The following is a 26,223-nucleotide window of genomic DNA, read 5'->3' as shown; positions in this document are numbered from 1 at the left end:
AGGTTTATTTGCCAATAAGATTCCCATTCTGCAGATATAACAGTTCAATTTCATCTGAATCACAGGACAGATCAACATTTTTGTAAAGAAGAAAGTAGACCTCAAGATCTCTCAAATATTTAACTATTTTATAGGCCCATAGATCAAACATGATTCCAAGCAAATGGAAAATGTTAACTTCCTTACAAGAGAGAAAATAAATGGTTTAAAATGTCCAAGGACAGCATATGCAAATACAAGTACTTCCAGTGATAAAAAAAGTCAAGGAAACAAAGAACTACAATGTGTTCTTCAAAAGTATTTGTAGAATTGTAGAAGTGTTAATTAATGTGCATCTCTAAAATGACATGTAATTTTAATTGTTCAAGAAGGAACTGCAGATGCTGGAAAATCGAAGGTACACAAAAATGCTGGAGAAACTCAGTGGGTGCAGCAGCATCTATGGAGCGAAGGAAATAGGTAACGTTTCGGGCTGAAACCCTTCTTCAGACTCGAGGGTGAAGACTATTCCATGCTTTAATTGTGCGGGAGAAACATAGAAACGTAGAAAACAGGTGCAGGAGGAGGCCATTCGGTCCTTCGAGCCAACACCACCATTCATTGTGATCATGGCTGATCGTCTCCGATCAATAACCTGTGTCTGCCTTCTCCCCATATCCCTTGATTCCACTAGCCCCTAGAGCTCTATCTAACTCTCTCTTAAATCCATCCAGTGATTTGTCCTCCACTGCCCTCCGTGGCAGGGAATTCCACAAATTCACAACTCTCTGGGTGAAAAAGTTTTTTCTCACCTCAGTCTTAAATGGCCTCCCCTTTATTCTAAAGGGCCTGTCCCACTTACGTGTCCTTGGCACGCAAATTACGCAACCTCGTCGTTGCGTTGAGGCGCACGGGCATCGTATGGCTGCACGGGGCCGGTCCCACTGAGAAGTGCGGAGGGGTATGTAGTTGTGCGCGACATCACGCGGGGCTCCCAAATTTTTGTAGCGAACAAAATCTTCGCGCGCCAACGGCCTGTCGAGTAACTGACGACAAAAGTGGGACAGGCCCAAGACGCAGGCAAACGATTGCCGAGCTCGGCCTGGGGCTCACGGCCGTTGCGGTCCGGATCCGCCCCCATTCCTACTCCCAGAGCGGGGCCAAGAAAATTGAGAATAGACACAAAATGTTTCTATAAGAACCCCCCCCCCCCCCATCCTTCTAAACTCCAGTGAATACAAGCCTAGATTTTTCAATCTTTCCTCATATGACAGTCCCGCCATCCCAGGGATCAATCTCGTGAACCAACGCTGCACTGCCTCAATCACAAGGATATCCTTCCTCAAATTAGGAGACCAAAACTGTACACAATACTCCAGATGTGGTCTCACCAGAGCCCTATACAACTGCAGAAGAACCTCTTTACTCCTATCCTGAAATCCTCTTTTTTATGTAGGCCAACATTCCATTAGCTTTCTTCACTGCCTGCTGTACCTGCACGCCAACTTTCAGTGACCGGTGTACAAGGACACCCAGATCTCGCTGTACCTCCTCCTTACCTAACCTAACCCCATTGAGATAACAATCTGCCCCCTTGTTTTTGCCACCAAAGTGGATAACCTCACATTTATCTACACCATACTGCATCTGCCACGCATCTGCCCACACACTCAACCTGTCCAGGTCACCCTGCAACCTCCTAACATCCTCTTCACAGCTCACACTGCCACCCAGCTTTGTGTCATCCGCAAACCTACTAATGTTGCTCTTTGCGGCACATTAAGGACCCCTATCATCCATCACACTACATCTTCTCCATTCTATCATCTGGGAAGAGGTACAGGAGCATCAGCTGCAAAACCAACATGGTGTTACACAGCTTCTTTCCAAAGGCAATAAGACTGGTTAACGGACTGTGGCCCGTCCCCATATATCATACACCAACACATCTAACCTCGCCCTTACTTTGACAGCTAGGCACCTGTCAAAGCAAAGCCACTGTTCGGTCTGAATGTCTGTTTTTATTTCAATTTTTAGGCCTATTTTAGATATGTTAATTTTAATATTAAAGCTATATGTATTTATTCTGTTTTTATTAACTGCACTGACGGGAACTGATTGAGAAACAATGTTTTGTTTCTTCTGTGTATGTAAGTACTCAGTAAAATGACATTAAAGTAAATACTGAAATACTAAATACTCCACTCGCCACTGCCTGCCATTCTGAAAAGGACCCGTTCACTCCTACTCTTTGCTTCCTGTCTGCCAACCAATTTTCTATCCACATCAACACCCTACCCCCAATACCATGTGCTCCAATTTTAGTCACCAGTCTCCCTTATCAAAGGCTTTCTGAAAGTCTACACTACACCCACTGGCTCCCCTTCATCCATTTTACTTGTCACATCCTCATAAAATTCCAGAAGATCAGTCAAGCAAGATTTTCCTTTCATAAATCCATGCTGACTTGGACTAATCCATTTACTGCTATCCAAATGCCCCATTATTATCTCTTTAATAATTGACTCCAGCATCTTTCCCACCACCGAAGTCAGGCTAACTGGTCTGTAATTCCCCGTTTTCTCTCTCTCGCTCCTTTCTTGAAAAGTGGGATAACATTAGCTATCCTCCAATCCACAGGAACTGATTCTGAATCTATTGAATATTGGAAAGTGATCACCAATGCGTCCACTATTTCTCGAGCCACCTCCCTGAGGTCCCTGGGATGCAGACCATCAAGCCCAGGGGATTTATCATCCTTCAGTCCCATTAGCCTACGCAATACTATGTCTCGCCTAATGAAAATTTCTTTCAGTTCCTCGACCCCCTTAGATCCTCTGTCCTCCAGTACTTCTGGGAGATTGTTTGTGTCTTCCTTAGTGAAGACAGATCCGAAGTACCTGTTCAACTCTTCTGCCATTTCCTTGTTCCCCATAATAATTTCACCCGTGTCTGCCTTCAAGGGACCCACATTTGACTTTGTTATTCTTTTTCCCTTAACATATCTAAAGAAGCTTTTACTGTCCTTCTTTATATTCCTGGCCAGCTTCCCCTTGTACTTCATCTTTTCAGCCCGTATTGCCCGTTTTGTTTCCTTCTGTTGTCCTATGAAAGTTTCCCAATCCTCTGGCTTCCGGCTACTCTTTGCTGTGTTATACATCTTTTCTTTGAGTTTTATTCTATCCCTAACTTCTCTTGTCAGCCACGGTTGCCTCCTACTCCCCTTAGAATCTTTCTTCCTTTTTGGAATGAAATGATCATGCGTCTTGCCCAGAAATTCCTGCCATTGCTGTCCCACCGTCATTCCTGCTAGGATCCCTTTCCAGTCTACCTTGGCCAGTTCCTCTCTCATGCCTTCATAATCCCCTTTGTTCAACTGCATCACTGCCGATTTAACCTTCTCCTTCTTAAATTGCAGATTAAAACTAATCATATTATGATCACTACCTCCAAGCGGTTCCTTTACCTCGAGTTCTCTTATCAAATCTGGTTCATTGGACAACACTAAATCCAGAATTGCCTTTTCTCTGGTCGGCTCCATTATAAGCTGCTCTAAGAATCCATCTCGGAGTCACTCTCCAAACTCTCTTTCTTGGGGTCCTGAACCAACCTGAGTTTCCCAGTCTACCTGCATATTGAAATCCCCCATCACCACAGTGGCATTACCTTTGTTACATGCCAGTTTTAACTCCTGCTGCAACTTACACCCTACATCCGGGCTACTATTTGGAGGTCTGTAGATAACACCAATTAGTGTCTTGCCTTTGCAATTCCTCAACTCAATCCACAGTGACTCTACCTCATCAGTCCCTATGTCTTCCCTCACAAGGGACTGAATTCCATTCCTCACCAGAAGAGCTATACCCCCCCCCTCCCCACCTGCCTGTCCTTTCTATAGGATGCATAACCCTGAATATTAAGTTCCCAGTCCCGATCCTCCTGCAGCCACGTCTCAGTAATCCCCACAATGTCATATCTACCAACGTCTAACTGAGCCTCAAGCTCATCTACTTTACTTCTTATACTTCGCGCATTCAAATACAATACTTTTAATTCCTTATGAATCTCACCATTCACATCGATCCCTATTACACTTGGCCATACTCTCCTATCCCTTTGTGAGCTTCCTTTCCTGTTAATTCTGGGGTCATTAACCATCCCTTTACTCTCTTTCCCTTTAACTCCATCCTTGACTATCCCATTTGACACCCTTTATTCAGTTTAAAACCACCCGTGTAGCAGTGGCAAACCTGCCTGTCAAAATGCTGGTCCCCCACCTGTTAAAGTGCAATCCGTCCCTTTTGTACAGTTCCCCCTTACTCCAAAACAGATCCCAGTGGTAAAAGAATCTAAATCCCTGCCCCCTGCACCAGTTCCTCAGCCACACATTCCGGTCCAGTATCTCCCTGTCCCTGCTCACGCCAGCACGAGGAACTGGAAGGAAACCGGAGATAACCACCCTGGAGGTCCTGCTTTTCAGCACTTTTCCGAGCTCTCTAAAGTCACGCTTCAGAATATTCATCCCCTTCTTTCCGACATCGTTTGTGCCAACATGCACTACAACTCCCGGCTGTTTACCTTCGCCCTTGAGGATTTTCTCTCCATGGAGCAGCCAGCATCTCTGGATAGAAGAAATTGGGTGACATTTCGGTGACCCTTCTTTAGACTCCCACTGGTTTTAGTTTCATTTAATGATACAGCGTGGGAACAGGCCCTTCGGCCCACCGAGTCCACGCCGACTACCTGTACACTAGTTCTATCCCACACCTTAGCGACGTAAGTCAAGAGTGTTTTGGTCTCTCATGTCCCAGTTAGAACAATGAAATCCTTGCAGCAGCACAACAGAATATGTAAACATAGTACTCTGTAAACAATGGTATAAACGAGAAAACAAAACAGTGTATATTTATATATGAATATATAACTGTGTGTGTGTGTGTGTGTGTGTGTGTGTGTGTGTGTGTGTGTGTGTGTGTGTGTGTGTGTGTGTGTGTGTGTGTGTGTGTGTGTGTAATATATATACACCCACACACACAATTTCCCTCCTGGGATTAATAAAGTTCTATTGTATAGTATTCTGTAGGAAGGAACTGCAGATGCTGGTTTAAACTGAAGATAGACACAAAAAGCTGGAGTAACTCAATAGGTCAGACAGAATCTCTGGACAAAAGGAAAATATTACGTTTTGGGTTGGGTCTGAAAAAGGTTTCTGCACACCTTTGGAATGTGGAAGAAAACAAGAGCACCCGGAGAAAACCCATGCGATCAAAGGGAAAAGGAGCAAACTCCATACAGACAGCACCCATATTCAGGATCAATTTTGGGTCTCTGGCACTTTTAGGTAGCAACTTTATGGCCAATGTACTGCCCCATAGTCTTGAACTGAATTAAAACATACAGTAGCTGTAAAGGGGGACATAGTGTCACTTAGAGATTTAAGACTGTTAATGGATAATTTCTTTGTTTTAGTAAACAAAGTTATCAACGTATAATTTTTTGTGTGTTGGAAAACAAAATATAGTGGCACAGCTGGTAGACTTGCTGCCTCACACGCCAGAGATCTGTGTTCGATCCTGTCCTCGGGCACTGTCTGTGTTGAATTTGCACATTCTCCCTGCAAGCGTGTGGGTTTCCTCCCACATCCCAAAGACGCTTTGGCTTTGTTGGTTAACTTGTCTCTGTAAAATTGCCCCTAATGTGTAGGGAGTGGGTGAGGAAAGTGGGATAACAGAACTTGTGTGAATGGGTGGTAAACAAAAAAAGCTGGAGAAACTCAGCGGGTGATGCAGCATCTATGGATCGAAGGAATAGGCGACGTTTCGGGTCGAGACCCTTCTTCAGACTGATGTCTGGGGGGGAGGGTGGGAAAAAGAAAGGAAGAGGCTGAGACAGTAGGCTGTGAGAGAGATGGGAATGGGAGGGGAAGGAGGGAGAAAGCAAGGACTACCAGAAATTGGAGAAGCCAATGTTCATACCGCTGGGGTGTAAACTACCCAAGAGGAATATGAGGTGTTGCTCCTCCAATTTGCGGTGGGCCTCACTCTGGCCATGGAGGAGGCCCAGGACAGAAAGGTCAGATTCAGAATGGAAGGGGAGTTGAAGTGCTGAGCCACCGGGAGATGAAGTTGGTTATTGCGAACTGAATGGAGGTGTTGTGCGAAGCGATCGCCAAGCCTGTGCTTGTTCTCACCAAGGTTTATCATACACTGAATAATCCACCCACATTTTTGTTTGGAAGTGGAAAGAAATAATAGAAATTGCATTCATTGAGTTGAGTGCATAAAAAGAGTTGAGATACAGTATTATAATTTTGCTGCATGTCATTGTGGTATATATTATGTATTGATTTGTGAATATGTTTAGTTTGTGACTTTATTTGAAGCAGAAATGTCTTCTACAGTTGTATAGGGCTCTGGTGAGACCACATCTGGAGTATTGTGTACAGTTTTGGTCTCCTAATTTGAGGAAGGACATCCTTGTGATTGAGGCAGTGCAGCGTAGGTTCACGAGATTGATCCCTGGAATGGCGGGACTGTTATATGAAGTAAAATTGAAAAGACTATACTTGTATTCACGGGAGTTTAGAAGGATGAGGGGGATCTTATAGAAATATATAAAATTATAAAAGGACTGGACAAGCTAGATGCAGGAAAAATGTTCCCAATGTTGGGCGAGTCCAGAACCAGGGGCCACAGTCTTAGAATAAAGAGGAGGTCATTTAAGACTGAGGTGAGAAAAAACTTTTTCACCCAGAGAGTTGGGAATTTATGGAATTCCTTGCCACAGAGGGCAGTGGAGGCCAAATTACTGGATGGATTTAAGAGCGAGTTAGATAGAGATCTAGGGGCTAGTGGAGTCAAGGGATAGGGGGAGAAGGCAGGCACGGGTTATTGATTGGGGACGATCAGCCATGATCACAATGAATGGCGGTGCTGGCTCAAAGGGCCGAATGGCCTCCTCCTGCACCTATTTTCTATGTTTCTATGTTTCTAAATGATATGTGAATGCTTCACTGAGCATAATTCCGACTGGTAACTATGCACTTCGTCCAAGCACATTATCGCACGCGTCATGCAAGCTGTCTTAAATGACCACCTAAACTGTCATTTGGCAACCTAAAATGTTGCCTAGGTTGCCCGGCTGGAAACAGAGAAAAAAGTTAAGTGAGAGCCCAGTTAATGCCCCTGTGAGAAATACTGTGCATTCACTCCATCTATTCCCCTCATGATTTTATGTGCCTCTTAAAGCTCCTCAGCCTCCTGCATTCCAAGGAATAAAACCTGCCCAACCTTTCCCAATAGCTCTGGTCCCAATTCCCGAAGGTCCTGGCAAAGTCCTGAAAAATCCTCAGGCAAAATCCTCAAAAATCTTCTGTGCACTCCTTACAGCTTAATGGTGTTTTTCTTATCAGAGGATGATGAAGACTGAACACAACACCCCAAGTGCAGCCTCACCAACACCTTATGCACCTGTAACATAACATCTAAACTTCTATACTCAGTTCCCTGACAGATGAAGATCCTGCATGCCAAAATCCTTCTTCGCCATCCTTGCATTTACCTGCAACACCACTTTCAGGGAACTAAGTAATTGTACTCCTAGATCCCTCTGCGCTATACGCACCAGTGACATATGCACCAGGGCCACAACAACGAAATGCATTCTTGTCACAGCTATATAGGCACATAAAACACAACAAACAACAAATAGATAATAATAATAATAATAATGGATGGGATTTATATAGCGCCTTTCTAATACTCAAGGCGCTTTACATCGCATTATTCATTCACTCCTCAGTCACACTCGGTGGTGGTAAGCTACTTCTGTAGCCACAGCTGCCCTGGGGCAGACTGACGGAAGCGTGGCTGCCAATCTGCGCCTACGGCCCCTCCGACCACCACCAATCACTCACACACATTCACACACAGGCAAATGTGGGTGAAGTGTCTTGCCCAAGGACACAACGACAGTATGCACTCCAAGCGGGATTCGAACCGGCTACCTTCCGGTTGCCAGCCGAACACTTAGCCCATTGTGCCATCTGTCGTCCCTAAACAATAAATCCTAATATTTTAGGTAAACCAGACCATGATAGTGTAAACCAAAGTATATAGCACAAGGTTTGTAAAGCAATTTCCATAGTACCTTATTGGCAAGGTTGTGCAATTTGGTCAAGAATCAATTCTTGAACATGGAGGTAATGGTTCTAAGTTATGCAGTCTAGTTTCACCCTGGGATAAAGATAGATAACATAGCCTACAGAATATTGAACAGTACAACATATGACCAGGCCCACCAGCCCACAATGTCTGTGCCCGATATAATGCCAGGATGTACTCACAGCCTGCACTTAATCCTTTCCCGTTTTATATGCAGTATTTCCATGTGAACTTAAGTTTGCCGTTGACAAAAGTGCCAAAGCATAATGTACGTATGTCACTAAGCAACACAGGAAAGACAGTACACCAAAATTTGCAATGAAACTTTTGCCCTTTAACTTGCATTGACCTTAGCACAAGAAAAGCTGGTGTAGTAATGTGTGCCAGTTAATGGGGAAGCAGCTGTGAAGGAGCTGCAGCTTGCCATTAAAGGACAGGATGTGATACTGGCAGAAGAGTAGGATAATTGTTCACAGTCATGCAGCAAACAAGAGAACAAAAATGCTATCTTTGATAGTGAATGGCTGAAGGTCCAAGGGATGAAAAAAAGGGAGAGGAACCCAACTTGGAGACAAATTGCCAAACTGATTGTTAATCAAGTGCACCCAGGCTCACAGCCAACAGGTTCAAACCTAGGGAGAAGGCTTTTGTGCAGGGGAAGCAGTTGGAAAGGATGCTTTAAGCATTTTGTAAAATAGCATTATAGTGGATATTTTTTTTAATCTATTGTGCGGTTCCACAATAGACCAGTGGCCAGAGTGCTAAATAAATGGGAAGAAATGCAACTGTTTGCATTAACAGCCATCCTTTGTAGTTCTCGCCTTCAATCGCAGTTTGCATGTACATCTGCCTTGCACCATTCGTACATTGTGCCCATGCATCTGCCAAAGTTAAGATGTAGAATAAGCAGTTTTAATTAACAGCCTCAATGACTTTAACATTAACCTGTTTGAACTGAATGTTCAGAAATGTGTAGGATTTTTCACCCAGGGGTAAACAGTATTTCTTCATGTTTGACATAGCTTGAGGTTTAATTTAATTACGTTTCCATATTATGTTTGCAGGCGTAATGCAGCATTTGATGTTTATTTCAATAAGTTGCAAATGCTATCTGGGAAAATTCACGCAAACCTGAATGCATCAGCTCATTATTATGTCACGCAAAATGCTCATTCCCAGCACAACCTAATCCCAGACGAGCACTATTGCTGGGCACAAAGTACTGGAGTAACTCAGTGGGTCAGGAGGCACCCTGGAGAACATGGATAGGTGACGTTTCGGGTCGGGATCCTCCTTCAGACCGATCACCTATCCATGCTCTCCAGGCATTCTGCCTGACCCGCTGAGTTACTCCAGTATTTTGAATCCTTCTTTTGTAAAACAGAATCTGCAGTTCCATGTTTCTATTATTACATCATTCAGTTATACAAAGATTTTGTACACCTATCAATCCCAAAAGCAGTGAGAGCAGAAATGTATAACTTGCACAAACACTTTCAGGAACTTATCGTGTTTTAGCCAAAACCTTGGGACAACACAATGATATTACAGTATTTCACATTTAATTAATGCGAAGTATCTGTGGATTAATTTTAGTTGTTCTTTAAAAAAGTGGGTCAGAAATTCACACTTGAAACTAAATGGGGTACAGGCTGAGTTTGTTGCAGTACTACTGGAAAATGATTTTTTGGCGTCACCTTCTGTTCAAGGCTTTTATTTTTGCTCAGAGGAAAACCCATTCACATTTTTACACAATTGTGCAGGTTACCCATGCATGACTGTACATTCCACAGTGAAAACCCTGTGCTGTACAATATAATTGCGGGATCTCAATGTGGTAGGGCTTAACTGACTCTGCTGATGTCAGACATAACATAAGATCATAAGTGATAGGAGTAAAATTAAGCCATTCAGCCCATCAAGTCTACTCTGCCATTCAATCATCGCTGATCTATCTCGCCCTCCTAACCCCATTGTCCTGCCTTCTCCCCATAACCTCTGACACCTGTACTAATCAAGAATGTTTGAATGGCAGAGTAGACGATGGGCCGAATGGCCTAATTCTACACCTATCACATGATCTTATGATTGCATATGCACAATTCACTGTGGCAGCAAAGGCATATAAAGTACATCACAAAGCAATAAACATCAATCAGTACCAGCTTATTTTGTCTAGTGTACCATTGAACCATTCCAATGTGCATCAAACACACACATCTGTGCAATCCAATAATTCAATCTACAAAATATAAGATCCCAATTGCATTTAGCTATTAATTTTACCCTACAATTCAATCATAAATGCATAAATACATGTTTGTATGTCTAGGCCCTGGCCTCCCAGTGGAACTGGTAATCAGTGATTTAGATGATAGTTTTGCTGTGAATCCATTCTGTGGGCATCATCACCCGCTTGAAGTAATGAATAGCCTAAGCAAGGATATGTTCTTCAGTATACAGAAAAGCTGTTGAAATGCACTAATAATTGGACAACAATTGTGCCTACTTGATTTGTGTGTATTAAACAGACCCTCCAAATCTCTTCAAATAAATACAGATGTTCTTTTCAGTCTTAGAAAATCAAGCAAACTAAACCTCATTTGTTTAATGCCCAAAATTATGGCACGGAATTGGGTCTCTCAAATGGAGTAAACATTGTACCTTTCCAACAACCAAAGGACAATTTTCTTCTTGTCCTTGTAAATATTGCATCCTAAAGCTCCATACGACAGGAATTGTATCGTTCCATATTTTAAAGATGTATTTTTGTGCGAGCTTTGGGGGCATACTCACAATTGCCTCATTTATCAGATCATAACAATTAGTTATTTTGTTAACCTCCAATATCATAGAAACATAGAAACATAGAAATTAGGTGCAGGAGTAGGCCATTCGGCCCTTCGAGCCTGCACCGCCATTCAATATGATCATGGCTGATCATCCAACTCAGTATCCCGTACCTGCCTTCTCTCCATACCCTCTGATCCCCTTAGCCACAAGGGCCACATCTAACTCCCTCTTAAATATAGCCAATGAACTGGCCTCGACTACCCTCTGCTGTGCAAGTACCCTATCTTGCAAATATGTGAATCTGTGTGCTTAAAGAAAAGTGTCAATAATTATTTTTTTTTGAGGTTAACTTCTAAGCCTAAACGGACCAAGTGGCTGGAGTTTTCATTGATATCTTCAACCTCTCGCTCCTGCAGTCCAAGGTCCCCATGTGCTTCAAAAAGGCTTCTATCGTAACAGTGCCCATGGCGATCCATCTCAATGACTACTGACCAGTAGCACTGAGGGGTCAAGGAAAGAGCGTTCACGTCGCGGCCCCGTTTCCACCAATCTTTCCACCACCACGCACAAGAAAAACAAGAAACACAAGTCAGACACCATTGTATGCAGATGCTGAGAAGTGTGTTCAGCTCTGGCTGAACAACTTCTAATATTGTGTGTGGACTCAATAAGAAGAAGTAGCACTGAGATCCACCAGAATGAAGTGCTTCTAGAGGTTGGATATTTCAAGAATCAGTTCTGGCCTCAGAAATTATTTGGATGAGCTTCAACTTTGCCTATTACCAGAACAAGTTAATGGCAGATGCTATGTCACAGGCTCTCTTCTGCTATGGACCACCTGAATAGCAGGAACCCATCCGTCAGGCTGCTGTTCATCGACTACACCTTTACACAATCACTCCCCTCCACACTCATCACTAATCTCCAAGAATGGGCGACAGTACCTCAGTCTGATCCTCAGCAGCAGACCTCAGTGCAGATTGTTAACAACATCTCTTCCTCACCGACCATCAACACAGGTGCACCTCAAACTATATGGCTTCAAACTATCCCAACAATATTTCACTGAGGAAGTCTTCCACCCCCTCAATTTGGTTACATTCAACCCCAGATCCCAAATAAACAGAGAGGGCTTCAAAGCCGCACTATCCACTCAGTTTCAATCTTACCCCATGTACTTGTTGGGGATAGGTAGGGACTGCAGATGCTGGTTTACATCAAAGATAAGCACAAAATGCAGGAGTAACTCTGCGGGTCAGGCAGTAACTCTGGAGAAAATAAGTGACGTTTCGGGTCGATGCCCTTCCTCAGACTGGATCTGAAGAAGGGACTCGACCCGAAACGCCACCAATTCCTTTTCTCCAGAGATATTGCTGGACTCGCCGAGTTACTCCAGCATTTTATGTCTATCTACTTATTAGGGATAATGTTTGCAGGGAAATATACATCCCCACACTGTCATTAATAAAGCAATCTCCAATAACCTTGCCTCACTTCAGCTTGTTTCTTGATTCACTAAATGCAAATATTCTTCTCAGTTTTTCTTTTATCATTGGAATATTCAGCTTCTGACTAGCAGTGATTCTGCAGCAACATTCTTTTTGACCATGAAGAACATTTTTTAAATTCATATTGCTAAATTATTGGAATTTTGTGTTTGGATTTAGGGAAGGAAATTACACCTCACATTTGATTCACGTATCAGAATTAATTCCACAAATAGTTTGTTACCATCTGAGATTGCTTGCAAATCTAGATTTGGTTATGTATTCATATTGATTAATTGTTTCACAGAATATTTATTTTTAAAAAAGTAATTTCCAATATTGAGAAGGGCATTTCTGTCAGATCAAAATTGATCTATCCCTGAACTCTATCTGTTACATTGATGACCGTATCAGTGCAACCTTCTGGACTCATGCAGAACTCATGAACGTCATCAACCTCACCACCAATTTTCATCCTGCACTCAAATTTACTTGGGCCATCTCAGACACCTCCCTCCACTTTCTTGATCTCACAGTCTCCATCACAAGAAATAGACTATTGACTGACGTCTATTACAAACCCACTGACTCCCACAACTATCTCAACTAAACTTCTTACCATTGAGTCTGAAGAAGGGTTTCGGCCCGAAACGTCGCCTATTGCCTTCGCTCCATAGATGCTGCTGCACCCGCTGAGTTTCCCCAGCATTTTTGTGTACCTTCGATATTCCAGCATCTGCAGTTCCCTTTTGATACACTTCTTACCACCCCGCTTCCTGCAATAACTCCATCCGTTACTCCCAATTGCTCCGTCTGCACCACATCTGCCCCCAAGATGAGGTGTTCCATACTAGAACATCCGAGATGTCCTCATTCTTTAGGAAACGGGGGTTCCCCTCTCCCATCATAGATGAGGCCCTCACTCATGTCACCTCGGTACCCCGCAGCTCCGCCCTTGCTCCCTCTCCCCCTAGTCGCAACAGAGACAGAGTCCCCCTAGTCCTTACCTTCCACCCCATCAGCCGTCGTATACAACACATAATTTCTGAACTTTCCGCCACCTCCAACGGGATCCCACCACTAGCCACATTTTCCTATCTCCACACCTTTCCACCTTCCGCAGAGACCGTTCCCTCCACAACTCCCTGGTTAACTCATCCATTCCCACCCAAATCACCCCCTCCCCAGGTACCTTCACATGCAACCGCAGACGATGGATGCAACATCTGTTGCTATACCTCCTCCCTCGACTCTGTCCAGGGACCCCAACAGAACTTTCAGGTTAGGCTGAGATTCACTTGCACCTCCTCCAACCTCATCTAATGTATCCGTTGTTCAAGCTGTGGACTCTTATACATCGGCAAGTCCAAACGCAGACTGGGCGATCGTTTCGCGGAACACCTTCGCTCAGCCCGCGTGAACCGACTTGATGTTCCTGTTGCTGGACACTTTAATTCTCCTTCCCATTCCTATACAGACCTTTCTGTTCTCGGTCTCCTCCATTGTCAGAGTGAGACTAAACGCAAATTGGAGGAACAGCATCTCATATTTTGCTTGAGCAGCTTACAGCCCAGTGGTTTGAATATTGATTTCTCTCACTTCAGGTAGCTCCGGCATTCCCTCTCTCTCTCTATCCCTCCCCCACCCAGACCACACTAGCTCTCACTTTCACCCAACAAACAGCTTTAAATGGCCTGTTTCCTTTATCGTTGTTACTTTTTTGCATATCTTTCATTCGTTGTTCTTTATCTCTCAACATCACTGTTTATATCTCGTTTCCCATATCCCTAACCAGTCTGAAGGAGGGTCTCAACCCGAAACGTCACCCATTCCTTCTCTCCAGAGATGCTGCCTGTCCCGCTGAGTTACTCCAGCTTTTTGTGTCTATCTCCGGTTTAAACCAGCATCTGCTGTTCCTTCTTACAGATTAAAATGAATGACTTTTCATCCTCTCTGACTTGTATTCATCATAAATAAACATTTTAAGGTTGCTTTTCTGAAAAATGTCCTTGTGGTGAATGGAATTTTGTGGTAAGCACCATGAAGTGTATTACTATTGAAGCATGGATCAAAAACATAAGGTCAATCTATCCAAATACTTCTCAATTTGGATCCTTTGTAATAGTGATTACAATTCAATCAATGGTTGTGGTTGGCAGATTGGGCCACTAGAAGCCTGCAGTAAAAACATAGAAAATAGGTGCAGGACTAGGCCATTCAGCCCTTCGAGCCAGCACCGCCATTCAATATGATCATGGCTGATCATCCAGAATCAGTACCGTTCCTGCTTTTCCCCCCAATATCCCTTGATTCTATTAGCCCTAAGAGCTAAATCTAACTCTCTCTTGAAAACTTCTAGTGAATTGGCCTCCACTGCCTTCTGTGGCAGAGAATTCCACGGCATGGGTGCCACGGAGGAGCAACGGTAGAGTTGCTGCCTTACAGCGCCGGAGACACGGGTTCAATCCTGACTACGGGTGCTGTCTGTGCTGAGTTTGTACGTTCTCCCCGTGACCGCGTGGGTTTTCTCCAAGATCTTGGGTTTCCTCCCACACTCCAAAGACGTACAGGTATGTAGGTTAATTGGCTTGGTGTAAATGTAAATGTCTCTAGTAGGAGGATAGCGTTAATGTGCGGGGTTCGCTAGTCGGTGCAAACTCGGTGGGCTGAAGGGCCTGTTCCCGCGCTGTATCTTTAAACTAAACTAAGATTCATAACTCTCAGGGTGAAAACGTTTTTCCTCATCTCAATCCGAAATGACCTACCCCTTATTCTTAGACTGTGACCCTTGATTTTGGACTCCCTCAACATGGGGAAGATTTTTCCTGAATCCAGCCTGTCTCCTTCAGAAATGTATATATTTCAAAGATACCCTCTCATTCTTCTAAATTCCAGTGAATACAAGCCCAGTTGATCCTTTATTTCATCATATGTCAGTAGCCTGGGACTCGAATGGATCAGACGCTGAGTGGTCGGATCTGACGTGGCCTTCATCAGCACGGACATCATCTGGCCTGGCCGACCCTACAACTCACACCCAGTGCAGCTGCTGGGACAACAAGCCTCTGTTAAGACTCTACCTTCTTAGCAACTTTGGACCTGAAGGATACAAGATGGCACCAGAAACATGGTGACTCTTGTGTACTGTGTCAGTGTGATCTACTATTCCTACACTCTTATACACAAGTATGATTGTGCCTATGTGGAAGATTTTTACTGAACAGTATGCAAAAAAGAAATTCCTCTGTCCCTAGGTACATGTGACAATAAACCATTCAATTGTGTCACACCAAATAGAATGAAATAAAATCATCTCCATTTGTGCACCCAGGAACTGGAGAACCCACTGAATGTCGTTTTTGGGATTGTAATCAAAGCTACCCAAAAGAGTAAAATCAGAACCTCCCAATACATCTCAGTCAAAAAGTGTTATTACCTGCAAAGAGAGAAAAAAATGTTGGCATATTTAAATATATTTAAAAGTTGAGACATGTGGAAGCATGCGACTCGCTTACTGTATATATTTTCCCATTCAAGTAAAGCCAAAGGAAAGAAATAGTTATTTACTCTCCATCGTAATCTGCCTGCACCAAAATACAACCCAACCCCATCTCAAACTTCCCATCAGCTGCAATTTGATTGAATCCGTCTTTTCTTTAAGCCAGATTATTGTCTGCCAAACATCCATGCTTCCTTATATTTTGAAACCAATGTGTACAACATCTGTACTGACAAATCTGTAGAAAATCTTCTTTAAATAAATGCATTCTCCCCCTTGTTAAAAATGTGAACTAAATAATGTCTTACAAACAAGCAGTGTATTGTTAGTTTCAAATGTCCTTTTCGCCAAACTAAATTTTCTTTGGTCATGACACAAAATGCTGGAGTAACTAAGTGGCACAGGCCGCATCTCTGGAGAGAAGGAATGGATGACGTTTCGGGTCTAGACCCTTTCTTACACGTTTTCTTTGGTCATAGTCTCTTAGTTCATTTGGAAGTAATATGGACTAAATTTACCCAAAGCACAGCGTTCTCCAATATTAAATTGTATCTAATCCACTATCATGGTTGTCATAATATGGCTTGGCTAAATATAATTCAACCTGAACTTTGCAAAACAGACCTCAGTACGTTAGAGGCTGCAAGTTAAAGAGGTAGAAGTTAAAGACTGCAGATGCTGAAAAACAAACTGCTGGAGGAACTCAGCAGGTCAGGCGACATCTATGGAGGAAAAAAGAGGAACCCGACCTATCCATTTAATTCCACAGATACAGCCTGACCAGTTAAATTCCTCCCAGTGATTTTTGTTTTCACTCTGTACAGGTTAGTTGCATCATCCAAATTTCTATTATTTTCTTTTAAATTTAGGTTTTTCTAAATTCACTGGATATTGCTCACACAACCCACTGCTCTTCCTGTGCTCCTTTAATCACATACATAGTACTTTAACTTTATCTCAAACTTCCTCTTAACATAACATACCAACATTGATTTTCCTAATGAAACATGGTCAATTATACAGATTGGAAAACATCAGTGCCCATTCGTCACCTCATTCAGTCTCTTGACCAGTTTATTTTGAATTGAATTGAATTTTATTTTTGTCATTCAGACCTTTCGGTCTGAACGAAATTTCGTTGCCTTGCAGTCATACATATAATAAAAATGACAAAAACACACAATAAACACAAATTTAACATCCACCACAGTGAGTTCACCAGGCACCTCCTCACTGTGATGGAAGGTAAAAATCTTAAAGTCTTTGTCTCTTCTCTCCTTGTTCTCCCTCTGCGCCGAGGCGATCCAGGCTTCGGATGTTGTGACCCCGCCGGGTGATGCAAGTAATGTCAGTCCCGCGGCTGAAACCAAGCGCCGTGAACGGGCCGGTTCAAACTCGGCCCGGGGTGGTCGAAGCTGCCGAAGCTGCGGCCCTCCAGTCCAGCAGTCCAAAATGCCTCCTTATTTTATAAGTTTATGCTACAGAATTATATCCTGATTTGATGTGGTTTCATCTTTGTTTTATGTGGTTGTTTTACAAAAAGGTTTCCAATATTTCCACCTCCTTTGCTCCTGTGCAATTAATTCAGTGTCAGCTTATTAAAAAGCCTGAGGACATTGGATGTTTTCAGAAGTTTTTGCTAATTTTCCCTTCACTAACAAAATAGAACCAAGATCAATTGTCCCAGTTGAGAGCAAGAAAACTCCTTCAGCTAAAGACGGAATACGAGATATTCTTGTTTCGGTTTGACATTGGTCAACTGCTGTTTTTAAAACATTCCTGGCACAAAATATCTACTACATTTCTCCGTCCCAGGCTTTAAAAAGTAAGTTGTCCTTTCAAGTATTTTCAGTGAAAGTAAAGTGCCTTGAGATGATGCTACTTTATGAGAAATTACCTATATAAATCCAAATTGTTGCTGCTATTTCATTGCAGTGAGATGAAATGTAAATTCAATCAAATAGAAACAAGGAACTGCAGATGCTGGTTTACCAAGGAAGGACGTAAAATGCAGAGGTAAGTTGATGGGTCAGGCAGCATCCATCCCTGGCAAAAATGAATGGATAACATTTCGGGTCAGGACTAAAAATGAAACATCACCTATCCATGTTCGGCAATTATTCTGCCTGACCTGCCAAGTAACTCCAGCATTTTGTATCTTTCCTACATTCAATGGTTGTGTTCCATATTTAAATGTTTGGTCCCTATATGTCAACTGCTCACTGGATAAACCAGTCACTATGTTTCAATCTAATACAGTATAAGAAAGAACATTCCGTGATTTGGTGTCGCAATGATAGAAACCTCTAATGCAAACTCTTTGCTTTCCCATCACCTCCATTCCTATATTTTCCTCGCATTGAAAGCTGCTTATCCATTGCACAGCTGAATGACTAACTCGCAGTACATCTCTATACCTATAAAAGTGTGTGTGTGTGTGTGTGTGTGTGTGTGTGTGTGTGTGTGTGTGTGTGTGTGTGTGTGTGTGTGTGTGTGTGTGTGTGTGTGTGTGTGTGTGTGTATAAACTGGCCCTGGCTTATAACACCACAATAGGTCTTAAAACAGCAAACTAAATTGCAGATGCAAGATATCTGAAATCAAAACAGAAAAGGTTGGAAATATTCAACTGGTCAGGCATCATCTGTAGATAAAGAAACAAGTTATCATTTCATATTGAAAAGAACAACCTTCGATTCAAAATGTTAAGAGTTTTTATTTCCACAAATGCTGCCTGATCTGTGAAATATTTCCACCTATTCTGTTTTATATTCCACCAGTACTCATTTATTTCAATGTAGATATGCCTTTTTGTGTATCGCCTTTCTTCTCTCCCTACAGCAACCTGGACCTAATCGTCCAGTTTCCTTTCTTTAAAACACATCCCTTTTAGACCAAGCTTCTGGTCACTCCTCCTCAAATCTCTCGTCATTGGCTTCCTTCTGGTTGTCCCTCTTTCCAGTTAAAGACGTCACGCGATAGTTGTGCTTTCCGCGGGGATATCTAATGCCAATTTGTTATCCAATAAAAATACAACAATGACATTTCCTTACATAAATCTTCACTTTTTACAACCCATTCCAGGAAGCGAAATGCTATTCTCAACAACAGAAAACATATCTCCTAAACTTGATACACTATCCTCCAGAGTATCTTTTAAACTCTACCATGCAAAATCGATAATTATGTGAAGTAGACTACCATTTATCATCGCCATTTCGACTATAATAGAAGCAATATATTGAGCATTCTAATCACTGTGATAGTAACTTTAATTAAATGAAGATAAGCATCGCCCATAATAGCAGAAATAATGGAAATCATAATATTCTGATACCAAGTTATCATGACACCTATTAAATGACCTCACACTTAAAATGAAATGTAATAATCATCCATCAGTGTGACATCGCTTAGTATTTATTTCAGGATCCCCATTGGATTCAAGTGCCTCGTTCATTTATAGCCGTGGGAAGCACAATAGACGCGTGCAACCTCTGAAAGGGAAAAATACACCAAGTGACTTGATAGACAGCACACAATCCTGCAATACCACAAAAAACAATTTAAAATTGTCTTGAAAATCTCTGCTGAGATGCACGCCACTGCTGCAAGTGACCTTGGATAGATCGGGGTTGTGCCACCACAGGGCTTGCTTTTTAATGAAAGAGAACATCCCGTGCATTGTTTCCCCATTGCTCGGCAAAGGCGTGCCGAGCAGTTATCAACAACATATAAAGGACAGTATATGGCTGACTTGAACTGCACATTGAATGAGAGACCAGGTTGCATTGCAATTAAAATTAATCTCTTTGCCCTCTTCTAAGTTCTCAAAATGTTGCTGCAATTTAAACGGCGGGTTTCCTCGGTGCAACGCCAAACAGGAGATCTCACCAATCAATAGCAAGGGGAGAGAGAGCAGCGTTTGTAACTTCACCAGGAGAAGCCTCTCCCTCTCCTCCTAACTTTCACAACAAAGGTGGAACGATTTGTCCCCATTGAACGGCACGGTGCAGGACATTAGGATGCAGATCACATCCCCGGAGCCATTGTTCAGGGAGGGGGAAGGCCCATTCATTAAAACTGCAGCAGATGGCTCTGCAACGGACAGAAAGCAGCATGAAACGGGGCCGCCAGCTGGCAATCGCTGCACCAGTAACATCCAACCGCAGCTGCACGGTCACTGCTCCTTTCACCCGCCCGCATTCCTCGCCGTCACATTACAGGGATCCCCGAATACATTTAAAACGTAGAGGAGGGGGGTGTTAACTCTCCCGTTCCTCAGGATGCTTTGCTAACTAGGAGCTGGCTCATTCCCAGCCATTGTCTGTCCTCTGCTCTCTGCTCAAATAACAACATAAAAGGACAAACTAAACGGCACTCCCCTCACCTCAAAGAATTGAAGCCAGGCATTAATTTCACTGCAGTAAATTTGACAGATAATTTATTCCCGTCACCGAACCATTGATTGGTATTTCGCCGGCATTACAACGTTGTTATATATGAAAAGGCATGATCATTGATCTTATCGATGGAATGATACTATCCCTTGTCAGAAAGTCCTTTGTATGCTGGCCCTCCAATGAATTTATAATCTTTTTGTCATTAGCGTTTACAAAAATAATGAAGCACCCATATGAAGCTGCTTCACTATGGAAATCGTGTGTAGTATAACAGTATGATGCAAGTTTTAACACTGAAAGGACATTTACTGTGGAATCAGAATTTAGTAGGAACGAGCCAGCCTTTGATATGATTGTGTTCTTTGCTTCTGGCTGTGTTGATTTTGCATTGGTGTGAAGCTGGATATTAGTAACCTTATGCTTTTATACTGAGCTAGCCTCCGCTCTTTACGTCCTAGCTACAAAGCCAGGAGCAAAAATAAAAAAGCAGCAGTCAGCACCAAAAGCAGGAAAACCACTCATTACCGATAGATTCCCAGTGCGAGCAATCATATATCATAAAACGAGCTGCCCCGTGGCTGGGCACAAGCAAGCAACATTTTTCACAGATTTCATTCCTTATCTTCACCCTCATTCAAAAAAAGAGTAAGGATTTGATAGATTTTAATTTACTTAAAAAGAAGGTGATGTTCTTTCCAAACACAATGTAAATCAGGTTCTGCATTTTTCCATTCTACCACTTGTAAAATTCTACCACTTATTTCATGCTCCGTTAATATTTCACTTAACATAATTAACAACAATTTTAATTCAATGTATCATCATTTAATAAATCCACTTTAATTCCATTGGAAACCTCATTGCTATTAGTTACAGAGTAACGTGACATCAAAACTTAACCAGACTTTTCAATGTTGTACTCAGATTCCACCAGAAACATGCATACAACCTCCAATGTGCTATTGCTTGTGGTAGGAGAAAGAGACAAGATCATTAGGGGATAGACATGGTGTAATGAAATATTGAGAAAACTATTGAGAGATCGTTATGAAATGTTAATGATTGCATAACAAAAACTGGTCACCTTACAATCTCAACAACCACTCACTGCCATACATATTACAAGTTTTGATCAAGATGTCTAACTTCATTTAAATTTGACAATAATAAATGGAAGGACACCAAAAATTGGATTTCATATCATACAAAAATGGTGGCAAAACTTAATGTTACAGGAATCTCCAGGCACCTCAAACCCCAATGTGCACATTAAACAAAACAATACTCTGTACTCCATTCTAACTGGAACTAGAAATACATTTTTTTTTAAACTGCCTAAAAACACTACTTCAAATCCTTTCAAATGAATTTGAAATTTGAATGGTTAGTCATTTAGTCATATCAACACTGACAGGATTGCCATCATAACTAGCCCAGAGTAAGTAATTAACATATATAAAGTTGTTCTGTAATCTAGGGTGTCTACGGCGGCTTTAAAAATGGCCAATCGTGGCATTTTTAATCAAATGCACAGTAATTGAATAGAAGGTGGTTTACCCAAACATATATTAAGAATATGGGGAAAGGTACATCATCCAGAGACAAGATGCAGATAACTTAGTAATGGGAGTCATTCTCTGTAATATGCTTCTTTACTCTTTACAAAGGCATTGCACTGACACAAAAAAAAATGCAGTCACTAATCAGTGATATTTTCAGAGAAAATAGTTAATATTTATCAAAAAAAATAGATTTACTTAGGAACTCAAAGTGATAACTGGTCTCAGAAAGATGAGAAGAAAGAAATGCAATTTTATATAACTTTCCAATTAAGGCATTTTAAATAATAGCAGTAAAGATTTTTTTAAAGCCTCTTAGATGACCAATCAAGCTAGAGAAGGCTACAGATCAACTAATTGGTACACAGTTGAAACAAGGATCTGCAGAGATGCTGGTTTATACCAAAGACAGACACAAAGTGCGGAGTAACTCAGTGGGTCCGACAGCATCTCCGGAGATAAAGGATGGGTGATATTTCAGGTCGGAATCCTTCATCAGACTGAAGGATCCCGACCTGAAACGTCATCCATCCTTTTTCTTCAGCGATGCTGGCTGACCTGCACACGATTGGCACAGATGGTTAGCATGGACATGGTGGGCTAAAGGAGTTTCTTCGCTGTATGATGATACAAAAAATACTTGTGCTTCTTAGGATGAATGAACTGTTTTTATATTTGTATCAAGCCTGAACATTTTACATTGAATTTACAAACTAATAAAATTCCAAATTGACATTAGCTACTGCAGGAAAACACAGTGAACCACAATATTTAAGTTTCTTTTTTTTTTAAATTCCCAATCACATATCTGGGATGACAGAATAAAGAATACTCACTTTAAAAACATTTATTTTCCCTATTAAAGAAACACAAGCTTCAAGGCAAGGCAAAATTCATGCAGTTTACTTCTGGATTACCAAATTACCTCAGTTTTCACACATTCTGCCTCAATGACCTAATGCTAAAAAACTAGACTTTATTTAGTAAATTAATAAACACATTTATGCAGTTGCCCTTTTCACATACGTCAGTGATTCTACAAATGTGACTGTTCTCAGCTTTTTAAAGAATGATACACGATTTGCCTGATAGATGCAAAATGCTGGTGTAACTCTACAGGTCAGGCAACATCTCTGGAGAAAAGGAATAGGTTCTCCTTTTCGCCAGAGATGCTGTCTGACCCACTGAGTTACTCATGGATTTTGTGTCTATCTTCGGTGTAAACCAGCATCTGCAGTTCCTTCCTACACATACCATTTGTCTGGTTATACTTGGATTTTTTTCCTCTCCATGAAAACTGTATCAAAACTAGAGATTATCCTAATATACAAGGATATCAGAAGTGTTTAACAATATTCAATTCCAAAAGAATAAAAACGTTTAATTACACTTCTTGACCCCCACTGAGAACTAAAACAAATTGCTCCATGCAAGTTGTGGGCCTGTCTATTAATATGTTTCAAAACAAATCCAAGAAACAAAAAAAACATCTATTGTTCTGTCTTGCTTCCTTCCGAGTATTAACAACTATCTATGGAAAGTTCATTCAATTAAGAACAATTCTTGACCACAAAGTTTGGTCACACCCACTGCTCCCTTCTCTGATCAAAACCCACAGGTAGCAGTAATAATAATGCTCATAATCTAGTAGTAATAGTGCCATGTTTAAGTTCAAGCCATGATGGCTTTATTTTACACCCAATGCTTTCCCAGAGGGTACAGAGATGATAATTGGACAGATCACCTCATGCTACTCAAGACTGCCTCATAGTGGTTGGACTAATTTGCAGCAAAACAGAAGAGCCCATGCACTTGGAGGAAGGAAGAATCTTTCCAGCCACAGAAATGGATGAAGGTAGTAACCGCTTTCCAAAACACTAAAACTATTCATTGCAAAATAAATTACAAGTCTGCGCTTTTAAATGGAAAAAGAAATGGTCACTTATTCCCTCATGAAAGCACACAAAGTAATTCTTGCACATCAGATGTCAACTTCAAAGATCACCACATCATTTACTAAACATCTAAGCGAGCACTGGTTGCAAAAATTAACTGATCTTTCTATATGAAAACAATCATGTGATGAACTGGTGCTCAGAAATCTTAAACATCCAGCGAACAACAATTAATTCCAAAGATAACGGTGCTGTCACATTCTTGAAGTGGTCCAAAATCATGAAATAAACAATATTTCTGATTTTGAATCGTTTGTCAAGTCAGAGTAAAACTTTATGCCCAAAAATGAAAAATAAACACCCTCTGCCCATTGACTGGACAAGTGTATGCAGGATGGATTTTCAGCTTTTAGAAACTCATTTAACGATGAACTTTAGCTCCTACTAGTTCATTGCCAATTACTCAAATCACTCTTTATTTAGAATAGAAACGTTAAAGAGACACGTGATTTTACCAAGGTGCATGGATATAGATTAGTGTCGACAAATCCTTCACTACCACAGAATCGGTGTATTCCAATTTCTTCCCTCTGCTATTTGCAATCGTGTGAAATTACCCATTAAAATAATAGATCAATTCACATACTATTGTAAAAGGATAAATGGAAATGTGGGAAACCGTGGGGAAATAATCAATATGACAGTATCAAGGCTTTAGGAAAGATTATTCAATTCGCAGTTATTAATGTATTGTGGCTGCAATCAATGCATTTACAAAACCTCAATGATTACACCGAACAATGGAGGTCCATCATAGACGACACGTTCCCCACATAGTCTTTTTGTATGACGAAAATGGATCATTTTATATCTGGTTTAGGCAAATGCCTTGAAAACATATGACACAAATACCCATGCAAATGGAAATCCAGCTTCGAGAGTCTCCAAGCCATTGCCCGATATTGGACCAGAATTAAATACTGTTCCGAGTGTAATGAAGACATTATTGGGAATTTCGCTTTCTAGTCTGAGATTCGCCTTTGGGAATAATTTGCCTTTTGTTACAAGACCGTTGAACTTACAGGGGCGACTGTACGTCCAGATCTACCATGCGGGGTTTTATTCACCCCAGGCAGGGAGTACCTCCACCCTCGCCTCTCTGACGGTACACCCTTCCTCAGCCAGTGATGAAAGGGGAAGACAGCTCACAAAGAACACCAGTGCTTCTCTCGCTCACGCACACTTTTAAGGTGGCACATTTGAAAAATAAATATACATCGACAATTCTAACCTCAAATAAAATTCACTGTTCTACAGTTCAACCCAGGACCTAAATGCACCTCAAATGTAATTATTCTTTTATTACATGTGGGACTTGTCAATAAACCTCAGATTAATAGAGAGACCGCAAGCAAACGCTAATCACTGGTGCTATTGAAGAGATGCTGAAACAGTTAACTAGTCCGTGGTCGTCAATTTAAACTCCATGCAACAGGATAGTCAATGAATATAACTCCACGGACATCACAATGACTCCAAATGTAGCGAAATGCGAAACTAAGAACTGAGGGAGAGACACAATTAGAAGGCGGCGACAACTTTTTTCCGTGTGTGTGTGTGTGTGTGAGTGTGAGTGTGAGTGTGAGTGTGTGTGTGTGTGTGTGAGTGTGTGTGAGTGTGAGTGTGAGTGTGAGTGTGAGTGTGTGTGTGTGTGTGTGTGTGTGTGTGTCGAGGGGAGCCCGATACAGCAGCTGTTGATACATGAGCAGTTTAGCTACACGATTCACTGCCGTCTCTTTGAGGGGGATTGAGGGGGGAGTGGGGGTCTCCCCCGGCTGGACGGGACTCTCTCTGTGTGAGAGGAGCTCTTACCTTGTGAATACTTTTCTTATCCTCTGCAGCAGGGTGGGCGACGCGTTGATGGTTTCAGCCGGGATGTTCTCGATGGTGGCAACATGATTACGCTGCTCGGGGATCATTGCTGGATTAAAATGCAGGGGACATCCTGCAGCGCTGGGGACCGGTGGTGGGGAGCCGCTTCGCTTCGCTTCGCTTGCACTGGGTCCGCCGAGCCGCTTGAAGCCACTCGGAGCAGCGGACTGAGAGGGAGAGAGGGAGCCGTAGGTTTGAGAGGCTGCTGCTCACGGTGTCTGAGGCAGACGAGCCAACACCTGCTCTCTGCTCTGGATGAGCCGATTTTCTCATTCCCTCCGGCAGGGGGAGAACCCTCCTCTCCATCCGCCTCAGACGCGGGCACCTGGTACTTGTAGTCAATTTCTGCTCTGCTCGGCTGTCAATTTCACCTCCAAACCACCCCCCGCTACAAACAAGGGCAGAAACTTCTTGCTCCCAGCATCTATTTCATTCCTTGCCTCGACCATTTTTGGCAAACGTGCAAAGTCAGATTCCACAACCTAACCATGGGTGTGTGTGTGTGTTTTGTAAACA

At 42.1% G+C, this 26,223-nt stretch overlaps 1 protein-coding gene across 1 annotated transcript in view; it reads right to left on the bottom strand.

Annotated features, from left to right (window-relative positions):
* slc35f1 (solute carrier family 35 member F1) overlaps positions 1-25,981 on the bottom strand; it is a 267,278-nt gene extending 241,297 nt beyond the window's left edge. The window contains exon 1 of the mRNA XM_033021169.1: positions 25,648-25,981. Within this exon, the coding sequence (XP_032877060.1) occupies positions 25,648-25,754 (107 nt within the window). The 5' untranslated portion in view covers positions 25,755-25,981. The remainder of the gene's footprint in view (positions 1-25,647) is intronic.
* Positions 25,982-26,223: the final 242 nt, after the last annotated feature.

This window comes from Amblyraja radiata, chromosome 5, assembly GCF_010909765.2.
Source record: "Amblyraja radiata isolate CabotCenter1 chromosome 5, sAmbRad1.1.pri, whole genome shotgun sequence".
NCBI classification, from domain to species: Eukaryota; Metazoa; Chordata; class Chondrichthyes; order Rajiformes; family Rajidae; genus Amblyraja; species Amblyraja radiata.
This window is presented reverse-complemented; position numbering and strand designations above follow the sequence as displayed.